The sequence below is a fragment of the Natator depressus genome, chromosome 9 (assembly GCF_965152275.1).
Source record: "Natator depressus isolate rNatDep1 chromosome 9, rNatDep2.hap1, whole genome shotgun sequence".
NCBI lineage: Eukaryota > Metazoa > Chordata > Testudines > Cheloniidae > Natator > Natator depressus.
The window spans coordinates 88,479,215-88,492,542 of NC_134242.1; the positions used below are offsets into that span (position 1 = coordinate 88,479,215).

At 43.5% G+C, this 13,328-nt stretch overlaps 1 protein-coding gene across 2 annotated transcripts; it reads left to right on the forward strand.

The window, feature by feature from the left end:
- Window positions 1–5,496: 5,496 nt before the first annotated feature.
- STEEP1 (STING1 ER exit protein 1) lies at window positions 5,497–13,068 on the forward strand. 2 transcript variants are annotated; one of them, XM_074963177.1, is made up of 7 exons: window positions 5,500–5,694; window positions 7,322–7,439; window positions 8,882–8,923; window positions 9,536–9,674; window positions 10,196–10,285; window positions 11,485–11,577; window positions 12,603–13,068. In XM_074963177.1, the coding sequence occupies exons 1-7, from the start codon at window positions 5,571–5,573 to the stop codon at window positions 12,663–12,665; spliced, it is 669 nt and encodes a 222-aa protein (XP_074819278.1). In that variant the 5' UTR covers window positions 5,500–5,570; the 3' UTR covers window positions 12,666–13,068. The 2 variants fall into 2 exon arrangements, with proteins under 2 accessions (XP_074819277.1, XP_074819278.1); XM_074963176.1 differs by lacking the exon at window positions 12,603–13,068 and having other exon boundaries at window positions 5,497–5,694; window positions 11,485–11,667.
- Window positions 13,069–13,328: the final 260 nt, after the last annotated feature.

Sequence of the window (13,328 nt, forward strand, 5' to 3'; positions counted from 1 at the left end):
CCCAACATTCCATCCCGTCTCTGAAGGGGGCATTACATCTGCTTAAGGGGGAAGGTAATGAAGGAGTTCTTACTTATGAGACAGAAGGAGGTTTTATCCTGCTTATGCCGTATCAGACTTCTTAACTGCTTATAAAGGGAATGGGCGGCTTCTTACTTGCTTACAAAAAGGCAGTCCCTACAGCTAGGGTGGCTTCTTAATTTATTGGATGCAAGAGGTTTCTAATCCAGTTATACAAGCACCAGTGGGCTTTTTAACTGTTCACAGGAGTTTTTACATCTGGTTATAGGTGTCCAGGTTGCTTCTTAATCTTCCAAAATGGCGAGTGGTTTCTTGTAATTTTCATTGAACCATAGAAATGTAGGGCTGGGAAAGACCTCGAAAAGTCATCAAGTCCAGTCCCCTGTACTGTGGGAGGACCAAGTAAACGTAGACCCTCCCAGACAGGTGTTTGTCCAACTTGTTTTTAAAGGCTTCCAATGATGGGGACTCCACAACCTCCCTTGGAAGACCATTCCAGAGCATAACTACCCTTATAGTTACAAAGTTTTTCCTAATATCTAACCTAAATCTCCCTTGCTGCAGATTAAGCCCATTTTGTGATAGAGCAGTGAATTTCTTACTTGCCTTTAGGGTGTGAGAAGGAATCTAGAACATCTGCTCCCTACACTGATGTCTGACTTTACAAATACTTCTATATTAGTGGGATGAGCTGACCCATGCTCACTGAAAATACACAAGATATTATAATAATATTAATAACAACAACTGTATTGATAAAGTACCCCTCTGCTGTCATGCATGGTAGAGATGAATAGGAAACCTGTATTGAAAACAAATTGCAGGTTTGTTACTTCTATAGGGGGAGAGAAAGAGAAGAGTAAATTGACTTATAAGGGCTATTTGCTGAACTTCTTGTAACCACAGGCAGAAGTGCAGCCCCTTCAGTTCTACAATATGGCGTATAGCTTCCCTTATCTTCGTAATAAGGGTGCAGTCTAGGGAGACTGCAGGCTTCCATGTGCCATGTTCTATTTTGATCTGAATGGCCCCTGTTTGCATCAGAGCAGTGTATAGTATCCTGGGCCAATTATATGCACTGCAGATGAGTGTGGCTGCAATCTGGTCAATTTATATAAATTTGATGAGTCCCTTGGGCTCCTAGCAAATTGCCAAGGTGACCCTTGGCTGGGCAAAAGTATATGCTGTGCCTGCTTCATATTTAAAAACAAAACCAAAAAACCTTGACCACCATTTTGTAGCTTGTACAGGGTATCTGGAAGTGTTTTGTATCCTCTATATAATAAGAGTCCAGGAATCTCACTGTGTGTATCACTGGAAGCCTATTATGTCTGTACAGTCAGTGTGAAGCAACAAAAGCAGCTACAAGCATAGTTGAGGCTCATTTTGTCCACAGTAGCACCAGGTTAAATCATCACTGTATTTTGCATTCTGTTACAGTCAAATATTTAAAATCTCAGGCATTTTGACTTAATGAATTATACCCATGCAATGTACAGCAGCTACCGTAAGGTATGCATCTATGCCATCCCAGAGCCCTAGCCCATTGTGATAGCAGAGGTAACTCAACCAATCACCTTACTCTACAGCCAATTGGTATGCAACAGTTTCCTCGGTTGTATGAGGGAGACTGCACAGATGGTTGATTACTTAGCCCAGCTGCTACAGTTCTTCAAACCACCCACACCATAACACAACCAACACACCCAATCACCCCAAATATGCATAGCCCATCATGCAGCAAATGCCTCTCATTTACCACCCGCACAAATCAACACAAATCTCCCAGGATTGTCCCTCAGTCGGTGTGTCGTTCGGACACCTGGAATGTCTGTTGAGTCAGGATGAAGTGATGGAAACAACTACATGCATGGTTGAGAGCTCTTTTTGCTTAGAATATCCCCAGGTTCAGTCATCATAGGCCTTTGAGAATCAGATGGACTGTTGTGGTAGTCCAAAGGTTCTGTGGCAGTTTGCATGTGACTTGTAACAGCTGATTAGAAGAGACAGGAACAACAGCTATGTGGGGTAATAAAGAGGGGATTGTGCCTTCAGCTCGCTACAACACAGTGAATGGAAATAAAAACCCTAAAATACTACCTACCTATCTGGCTTTACTGCTGCTGTATATAATTTCCTGTTCACAAATACATTTTGGGTTGCATTAGCATGTTTACTGCTGAGGTGTTCTGTGATCATGTTTCCTACTACGGTGTTCAGTGATATGGTACATATACTGGTACAGTAACTCCTCACCTACCACTGTAGTTATGTTCTTGAAAAATGCTACTTTAAGCGAAACGATGTTAAGCGAATCCAATTTCCCCATAAGAATTAATGTAAACGGGGGGGGGGGGGGTTTAGGGTCTAGGGAAATGTTTTTCACCAAAGAAAGGGACTCCACTCCATATCATATGCTCAGTTCAACTGCAAGAAATCAGTGTCTCTCTCTGGATGTGGGAAAAGCCCTAGACTGAGTTGAATGGAACTATTTGTCATTGACTCTAGCGGGAAATGGTTTTGGCTCCAAATTTTTTTCAGTTGGACCAAATTTGGCATTTTGGATCAAATTCAGAGCCAGAACAAACAAAGTGTTTCTCCACTGATGGTAGTGAATTTGCATCTAGTAACACAAGATATGAACTTGGTCTTTTATTAATCCATTTTGACATAAAATCTATGTAATTATATTATGTTCTCTTGACTTTAGAAATAGGATTTGTCTGGATAGTTACTTATACACCCCCATCACTATGGTATCTGAGTGTTTCCCAAGTTTATAACAATAGCAAGTACCACAATCAATGAACAGCTGCAGCACTAGAGACAATGTATGAAAAGTAGTCTATCATTCCCTCTGGAGTAATCTCATTCTGTAACACTAAAAAGTGTAAAAACTACTAGGCTAAACTATTAGATAATTTGAATAGGTTACATTCCCTGACACCCAGCTTGTGCTCAACCACTCCAAGGTGCTGAGTCCCCTCAACTTGCATTTGATTTCAGTGTTCTTCACAGGATCTGGTCCATTAGTATTTCTAGATTCTTAGATATTTAAATTTTGCTTCAGTCCACATGGAAGATTATTATTAAATTGTACAATAGCTCCATACTTAGAATGTGAGTTAGGAGTTTATACAATAGGTAGTCCTTATAGGGAAACATTTCCACAATAGAGGGGGATAAAATATGTGTGAAACTGACAAAGAATAAAGCTTTTTTCATACCTTGATTTTTCCAGCCAGGGACTAGATTAAATTGTTTCACCTAACAACTCAGACTTACTTTTTCTGCACTGTACTACTGTATGTTTTGTTCATACATTACTATACAGAAGTTTGCACTGCATTTATATCTTGGAGAATATGTTGAACTTGCAGTGCCAAGAACTGCTTGTTCTATTCTGTGTGTACAGGATTTCTATTGCTCACAGAAGGTTTGTCTAGCTGGAATAAATTTGTGAGTAGTTACAATTTTTTTCTGGATTTATTTGTACATTTTTATATACCATTTGCTTTTAAAACCCAGTAAGAGTTATTGACAATTAAACTGGAAATTCAATTTCCTAACTTCAAGCTTGGAAATATGAATAACATTCACAGAGATTTATAATATATGTTTTCAAAAGCAAAAAGCAACTTTCAAATCACTTGTATGTAACATGGTGTATATTACTGACCTGTGACAAAGATAGACATTGCGTAACCACCATATGCAAAGGAAACATATGAACCAAACTTAATTTAATGCTAAGACCTCTCATTTCATTAAATTAAGTGGAGCTCTTTGCAGGATCTGGACCTTACTTTCCTGCATGTATTTTCATTTTGCTTGGGCAGGATATATTTTCTGGATCCAAAATAGATTCTGTAAACATTGGAATCAAAGGACAGTCCTTAGCGAAACAGGCTTCAATATCCTTAGGTTATAGTTTCAGTATCTTTATTCCACAGTATTCTGAGCCACCATAAGGGTCTCTAACATTTTTAAATACTTATTTCTCTTTAATTCTCAAACATTTTGCACTTGCAGTATATAGAGCCTGTTACCTGAGGCTCATAGGAAATGTAGAAATTGTCATACTGGATCAGATCAGCAGTCCATCTGGCCCAAGATCTTATCTCTGACAGTGGCCAGAACCAAATGCTTCAGAGGATGGCATAAGAAGCCTGCAGTAAGCATATATGGGATAATCCATTCTGCCCTCTGCACCTACATCTCATCCTGATCGCTAATAGAGATTGGCTTAAGACCTCCAATACAAGGCTTAATATCGCTTCCAAAACTTTTATTGTGGCACCTTAGAGACTAACCAATTTATTTGAGCATGAGCTTTCGTGAGCTACAGCTCACTTCATCGGATGCTGTAGCTCACGAAAGCTCATGCTCAAATAAATTGGTTAGTCTCTAAGGTGCCACAAGTACTCCTTTTCTTTTTGCGAATACAGACTAACACGGCTGTTACTCTGAAAACTTTTATTGTCACTACTTAAAACTCCGGATTTTTTTGATTGGCTATTCATATGGCTAGCTCTTTTTTAATCTTAAATTATTTGGCTCCCAAGGTGCTTTATTAATATTAACTAACTTCACAATACCCCTGTGAAGAAGACAGGCAAGTAGCATAATTCCCATTTAACAGATGAGGAAACTGACAGAGACAGGGGGAGGTATTGGATGAGAAAGTGATTTTCAGCACTAAAATATACACTGCTTGTCGTATACAAACATTACAATCTGGGTTAAACTGCTCATATGCAAGATGCAAGGCAGTCTTGGGATTTTCAGAAGCACGCAAAGGAGTCACATGCCCATTTCCCATTGAAAGTAACTGGAGTTGGTTGCCTAATTCCCATTAGTGCCTTTGAAAATCTCCTTTTCTACAAGTGTAGAACATAGATGCTGCAGCATCCTTCCCTGTATGGGCTATGCTAATGCAGGCCAGAGAAATCCAAAATACTCATGCTCTGCTACCACAAGTCAGAGCAACCCCTTTAATATACAGTGTGTTATAGCAGGGAGCTACTGCCAACACAATGCATATGCCCCCCCTCTAATACACACCATGTAGGGCCCCTTCTTGGGTGCATGTCACAACATATAAACGCCCCATTATATCATGCCAATTCAGTATACAATCTAGGCTACTGCAGTCCCTACATATATCCCAGGACAGCACCCCCGTGTATTCCATCCATCCCAGGGCAGCTCCCCCTGTCCTAGTATATAGTATCCCAGGACAACAGCCTCCTAGAGCATCCCCCCCTGTGTTTACCATCCCAGAGCTGCCCGCCCCCCATTGTACACCGCGACCTCCCCCCAATATAACCACACCAGGCCAACTCTGCCCGTGTTTACCGCCCCGATCTCCCCCCTTTATACCCTCCCAGGGCAACTCCTGCCCCAGCGTACCCCCCCCGCCCCGGCCCAGCAGCGCTGAGCCCCGCCCCTGCGGGGAGGCCGGCCGAGGCCCCCGCCCTAGGCCCGGCCCGACCCCGACGCAGGCCGAGGGGCAGGGCCTCCGCCGGCTGCGCTCGCTCGGCGACGCCATGCCCAAGGTGGTGTCCCGCTCCGTGGTCTGCTCCGACACCCGGGACCGCGAGGAGTACGATGACGGCGAGAAGCCGCTGCACGTTTACTACTGTCTGTGCGGCCAGATGGTGCTGGTGCTGGGTGAGCCGGGGAGCGGCTGGGGCCTGGGGGCAGGGGAAGGGACCCGGGGGGAGGGGGCAGCTGGGACCTGGGGGGAGGGGGAGGAATCTGGGGGGAGGGGGCAGTTGGGGCCTTGGCGGGGGCAGGAACCCTGGGGGAGGAGCAGTGGGGGCCTGTGGGGAGGAGCAGTGGGGGCCTGGGGGTAGGGGCAGGAACCCGGGGGGAGGAGCAGTGGGGGCCTGGGGGGAGGGGCAGGAACTCGGGAGGGGGCAGCTGGGGCTTTGGGGGGGAGGGGCAGGAACCCGGGGGGAGGGGGCAGTTGGGGCCTTGGGGGGAGGAGCAGGAATTTGCGGGGAGGGGCAGGAACCCAGGAGGAGGGGGCAGTTGGGGCCTGTGGGGGGGGCAGGAACCTGGGAGGAGGGGGCAGCTGGGGCCTTGGGGGGGAGGAGCAGTTGGGGCCTGTGGGGAGGGGGCAGCTGGGGCCTTGCGGGGGCGGGGGGACTAAGGGAAAGGACCCTCGTCTTGGCCAGGTGTGTCCCTACAGATCCCTGAAGGCCAGAGGCTGGGATGACAGCTGCGTGTGTGGTGTTGTTTGGTGGGTCAGTTTGGAGGTCACAGGTGGGAGGGGATGTTGGGCATCCCTGGGGACTGAGAAGATTTTCAGATGACATGGAGGCCTCCTTTGCACTTCAGAATGTGCCTGGGATGGACCAGCTGACCCAATGGCCTCCCACCACCTTATGACAATGGGGTCCCTGAGAAAATCTGAGTGAGAAGTAGCTCTGCTTTCAGGCCTTTCTTCCTGGCCCTGCCATTCTCTCCCTTCACGGCCTTGGGCGAGTCACTTTCCCTGTATTTCAGTTTCCCCATCTGCAGAGTGGGAGGGATAAAGCTTCCGTAGATCCCTGGGGAGGCTGAGACACTAAATTCATTAATTATGAGACTCTCTGAGTATAAAGGGATGGTAGAGTTCTCTGATCACAGCACTAGAAGACAAGAGCTCCTGAGTCCGCAGCCCATCTCGTACTAATTTAAGCCAGGTACTTCAGTTTTCTGGGCATGAAAGTTTGTTCAGAGCTTTGGATATGTAAAGTGCTACAGACTTGCTAAGTATTAACATTATTTGAGAGATGTCACAGAGTGGTGACAAAACTTATGTCCTCAGTTTCTTAAAATCCTTGTGTTGGGATCCCTTTTTTTTCCCTGTCTTCCCCTCCATCCTTAATGGTGCTGGGTTGTGATGAATCTCCAGCTGAGGTGAGGTAGAGTTTGCTCATTCTGGAGCCCAATGGAGGGAGAAGAAATACGGTACTGCAATGTTGGGCATTCTTCTGTGCCTGGACTTTGATCAGTTAGGTTGCTAAATCACTCAACGTTTGTCACCAGGAGATCATGCAGAAATCTAACAGAGTGCACCAATGCTTTTGTTTGGCTGTTTTTTAGTGTGTGTCGGGGGGGGAGATAATGAGGTGTTTAAAGAAAATGTGTGATGAAGAAAGTCACTAGGTATTCACCCAAAAAAAAAAAATTGGCCCTTCAAAGTTTGTGTCTCCATCTCAGATGAACACTCCCCGACAATCAGAACTCCCTCCCTTAGCGATGGATCTGAATCTGCATTCTATAACAGCTTCTCTCTTCACTTCTGTAGACTGTCAGCTGGAGAAGCTGCCCATGAGGCCTCGAGACAGAGCTCGGGTGATTGATGCAGCCAAACATGCCCATAAATTCTGTAACACAGAGGAGGAGGAAAATGTTTATCTCAGAAGGTAGGAAACCTTCTCTTCCTCCATTGGCTTCCTTGACAGTTGCTGTGACACTGTTGCTGTTTGTGCTTCAAATTTTTGGATGAAAATAACTCCTAAAATTGGTAACCTGAGTACTGCTAAATCTGAAGTTGTTAACACTGTCATCAGCTCATTTGCTGATATTAAAGAGACATGGTCAAATAGTTCAGGTCCCCATTTGAGCTACTTCAACCATATGATAGAATGCCATATGAATGCTAATTCTTTTTCCTATTTACCAGAGGAAAAATTACTATTGATGATAAATTAAATTTGAAAAACATTATCTGGCCCTTATTTCATGACCACAACAAAAGCAGACGTGAAGCAAAACTATTTAATCTGAAGTGAGCAGCTTCGAAGAAGCTTGAACTGCCAGCACCCTTGCTGTTGGATTTCTGATAAAAGGAGGTCATTGAGAGCCTATTGTAAGTCACTTTTATAAATACATTGGTCACTGCAATACAGAATTGACAGGTTAAAGTGCAGCCTATTTGGGGACCTGGTGCTTTGTTTTCCTCCTCTCTTGGATTTCAGGTAAATTGCAGCACTCCTGCTTTCTAGTCTTGCTGTGACTTTTAACTCTGTTTGGGAATATTAGTATTAAAAATCTCGTACACATTTACATGGCCCTTTACAACATACCATAGACTGAGACACATTCTCTGAACCAAAGAATTTACAATCTAGGAGAGAGAAGACTAAAGGCTTGTCTATATAGACAGTTAGGTTGTGGCAAGCTGGTGTGTGAATCTATCCACGGTAGTCAGACAATCACAAATTGTTCATGTGGACCCTGCTGCCATGCACTGAAAGTTCTGTAGTGTGCTTGGCTCTACTCTCATTTCAAAGTGAGGCAGCAGGGTCCATTGAGTCAATTATTGCACAGCAGGCTTGTGTGGGGTAGATTTAGACCCGAGTTTGCTGTGAACTAAGTGTTTATATAGACAAGCCTGAAGACAAAACAGAACAACAGCTCAAGTAAGGAAGGACGTTGAGATTTCTTTAGGGATAAAATCAAGGTAGCAAGCCTTTCTTGGAGAAAAATGTTTTTAAAAGGGGTTTAAAAGAAAAGGTGTCTTTGCCCTGGGCCTACCACTACTTCACTATGGTCTGTTGCTGTGTTGTGTCTTCCTGCCTTCTCTACTCCTCCAGCGATTCTAGTTTTATGCCCTATTCATGATCTCTTTCCCCCATGTCTCTTTTAGTTGGTGCCCAGAATAAGACTATGTATTACCCCTTTGTGGATACCTAATGAATTGCAGATCTGTTAGGTATACACAGTCCCCAAGCCACTATCTCATTGGTCATTTGGAGTTATTTCTGTTTACTCTTAGGAGAGTGCATTAGAAACACCTTTAGTATCTAGACAGCAATAGCTGATGCCTTCCCACTTTTCTGTAAATTCTCTCTTTCTCCCGCAGACCAGAAGGTATTGAGAGGCAGTACAGGAAGAAGTGTGGAAAGTAAGTGTCAGCAGATCAAATCGTATTATTACAGCATAAGAGATGCTTGTTTTTTACTTTTCATTGTGTGTCACGCCCCCTTAGAAATAACATTTCTTCTTGTAAGAGTAGCTGCTGGACACATGAGATTTTTGACTTGTGTGATGTGATGTGAGTATTAACATTTTGTAATCCTGATCCTGGTCAAGTAGCTGGGGCCAGAATATAAAAAACAGCCTTTTACCAGCACTCCCATTTGTCACACTTTTATTGCACTTTTCATTTTTGTTGCATTTCTCAATTTGGCAGCTAAGGAAAGCAGGGAGAGAGTTGAGTATGTATCACATAATGGAAGGAAAGACCAGACTGTATTATAAAATGGGCTTTTGAGAAAATCTGTGACTCTTCACCTGTTGACATTCTAATGTTTGGTCTATGATCTGTCTCCTTCTTTGATGATTGGTTACCTGAAAAGAAGTTCCAGCCTGTTCAAAAAGGCTAATTAGCTACACTGGACAGTTTGCGGTACAGGCTGTTTTTAGAGCCCGTTTGGTAAATAAACTACAACCAAGTCATCTGAGCATGAGACTGAGATCTGCACTCTTTCACCAGTAGATGTGTTGTTGTTTCCAGGTGTGGACTTCTGCTCTTCTACCAGCACCAGCAGAAGAATGCCCCAGTTACTTTCATTGTCGATGGAGCTGTGGTCAAGTTTGGCCAGGGCTTTGGGAAAACAAACATATACACTCAGAAACAAGAGCCTCCCAAAAAGGTAATTAGACTTAGATGAGTTACAAAGCTATCTTTGCCTTTCGAAAGGGTGTGAATGGACAAAATGACCTAACAGGTCTGGCCATCTCTGCTAGAATGCCTGGCCCCTGTGCTATGTCACTCTAATGATCCCTTCTAGTTTACCTGAAATAGTGGTGTTGACTGCATTCAACTTCTGCCAAGGAAGACTAACATGAAGTTTTTGAAACTGGAGGACAGAGGAATAAGGATGGGAAGGGATCCCTGCACCTGTTAGATCTTTGGCCTAAGCAACCTAGAAGATCCATTTGAAAGCATCTCAGACTCAACACCTGAATATTATCTTCTCTCCAGTTCTTGGTGTTGAGTACATTGATTCCAAGAGCTGGCACTTCTTGGTACTAGCAAACCCATGTGGTTAATCTTACTGTGCCTCCAATAAAAGATTTACAGGAAACACCTTCAAGGCTATGGAGTAGAGAAAAGTTATTGGTAACACTAATGTGCACTGAACTAAAGCAAAATCTCTTGTTCGTGTCCTAGGTGATGATGACCAAACGGACCAAAGACATGGGCAAGTTCAGTTCAGTCACGGTCTCCACAATTGATGAAGAGGAGGAGGAGATTGAAGCAGTGAGTTTTCTTTGCCCTGCTGATGCCAACAAGATACCAAGTTACACAGCGGTTTTGTTGGGACACCAAATCTAAGCTTTCCAGAAATTTCTTGTCTGAATGGCAACGCGTTCAGTTTAATTCCATTTTAGCCTTTCGGTCTGATCCATACATAAGGGAAGTCCATTATTCATCACATAGAAGATTTGAATTTTGCCGGGGAAGTTCAGTCAGACAGAATGCTCAGTTATCCATCTAAGTATTTATATTGTGCTCTTCACTTGAACATTTCTGTGGCTAATAAGATTCATGCCACAGGTGTGGATCATCCTACTAGTACGAGTGAGATAGGTATCTTCTAGGACAAGCTAACAAATAATGCTAGTGAGTTCCTATGCAGTAGCCATCCTCTCAGCACTGTCTTCCTCTCTATTCTAGGAGGGCTCCTTAACGTACTTTTCCCTCTGTGCAGCAGTTTGAGGGGAATTGTGACCTCATTCCTGCCTCTCCTTCCTTGTCATTCTCCTCAGTTTATTTTGCATTCTGCAATGCTCTTGATTGAAATGAATGGGTGATCTCAAGTCAGGTGGGTTCAGATTGGTTAAGACTGCATATAGATAAGCAGATAATTAATATATTTAACATGCAGATGACAGTCTCCTCATATGGTAGTATTAATAGTCTCCCATCTGGTAACACAGAATCCTTTTGCCCTTATGATCTCCCCTGAACCACCTCTGCCATGCTAATGAAGAGACCTGGTACAGAGCACACATTACATATCAACCTTTCTTGATTGCATTTTGCACGTACCAGCCAGAACACGGTGGTGATGACTACAGTTGGCCAGTGGCTTGTGGTCCTGATTCTTTACTTCCTGTTCTAAGCTGCTGTTACCATGCACTTTAAACAGCAGGTGTGCTGTGCCCTAGAGGTGACTGTATTTCAGTGGCACTGAAACCTATCACTTTATAGTTTGCCTGTCAATCTGAGGCATTTTGAGATCTTTTGGGAGGACAAAAGATATACAGCAGCAAGCATTATAGCACAATGGGGATCTTTTGACAGGTGCAGGCCCCACACTAAAGTTGGGTAGTGCTCGCATTGTCACTAACTTTATACTCTGCTGGAAATTGATCCTATCCATCTCACTTGTCAGATCAGTGAGGCAGTGCAGTTCTGGCCTACAGTATAACACAGTGGCACTGTATATTTTTCAGCGAGAGATTGCAGATTCCTATGCACAGAATGCTAAAGTGATTGAGAAGCAGCTGGAACGCAAAGGCATGAGCAAAAGGAGGCTGCAGGAACTGGTAAGTCTGTTTTGTTTTCAGTGCATTGTTGGTGAAACTGTATCTTTGTGGGGTGTCCAATTCCCTTGGGTCTGTTGGCAGTATACATAAGCAGCATATCTTAACACCCTACAGTGGGTGTACAGAGTTCATATGCAGCCTTGGGGGTGGGCAGTTGTTAAGCTTAACAGTCCAAATTATTTATCCTTTGCATTTTTAACTTGAATTGAAAAAGTTATTAAATAATAATATTAAGAAAATCCACACAATTATTGTAGGTTTTCCCCCAGTTGTGTAAGCTCCTGTTGTTAGACATCACCATATCTTACCTCTCCTACCCGTCCTATGAGGAGAAGACTGTACTGTAGAGGTTTTCTCTCGTCCTCTAAAATTGAAGATCATAGAAAATTATACATAGACCTACTCAAAAAGGGTAGTTTATAAAACACAGTGCAACCAGGGCAACCTCTGAGGCCAGATAGCCAATGAATGGTCAGATCAGAGCTGGGGGAAATTATCCCAGAACTTGAGCAACAGAATGTGCCTTACATTGTGTCCTCAAGCCTGCCACACTCAGGCTTTAGCGTAGGCTACAACAGGGAGTAAGTTACAGAAAGGAGGGCCTGCCAGTGCAGTAGCTCCTCTGCAGTCCTGCAAAGGACAACCAACAGTAAGAACACGCTCAGTGATCTTAACTATGGCAACAGGCTTATAGAAATTGGAGATGGGAAAGATTTATTAGATTATCTAGCTCACCTTCCTGCCAGTGCAGGATATAAAGTGTGAAATGGCCTCTTACGTATCTAATACCAGACCATTTGGGGCTTCAAAGATTGAAATCCACCTTCTGATTTGCACCCAGAAACAAAGAGAGTAGTGAATGAAGAGACTTGAAGCGTTTCGTTCTGCACTTAGCTGTTAGGTGGCTGCCTGCTGCATTAGTAGTGCTCAGACCAGAAGAGCGTACCTCAGAGTGCTGGAGAGAAAGTTACTCATGATGATGATCTTGTGTAGAGTTTTCATTCTGTTCCAATTTTTCTAATCAGGCTGAGCTGGAAGCCAAGAAAGCCAAGATGAAAGGAACCCTGATAGATAATCAGTTCAAATAAAAGGAACCCACATCAGATCATGCTCAGGCAGCTGACTATTTGGAGAGGGAGAATAACCAAGAGCAACTCCTGAGACTCGCAACAGAGAATTCAGTCAACCCTGCAGATCTTAAGTACAACTTTTAAGAGCCATGCATTGAAACCAGCTTGGAAGGTACCACTGTCTCTGCTAGAGGCTGTACTTTGATCTCTGGTATTTTAATACACTGAAGGACTTCCAGGACTTTTTTTAAATTACACTTCTGTGCACTCTCGAGTGTTTTGCCTGACTTTTGGGGTAACATCTGTTCCAGGGGAAACCCTCTGCTAGGTGTGTGCATGGAATTAAGACACTGTTACAAAAGATCAGTGTGTGTTATTTTCAGATGTACATAAGGTATTTACTGGACTCTTAGATGTATAGGTAAAGCAATAATCTATGCACAGCAAATAAATCCCTTATAAAGTAAGTTGTCCATGTTCTTATTTAAAAAACAAGTCTTCAAATCATGCAGTATATACAAAGGGAATTCTCACCCTAGCACAAACTGGAATGGTAATAATCTATACAAATCTTCAACATGTTTACTTAACTGAAAATCTTCACTGAACAGACTTGAAACAAGGTCCAATGATGCAACACGATTGGTAAGCAGTGTGTGTTTGAAAACGCCCAGCTGAATT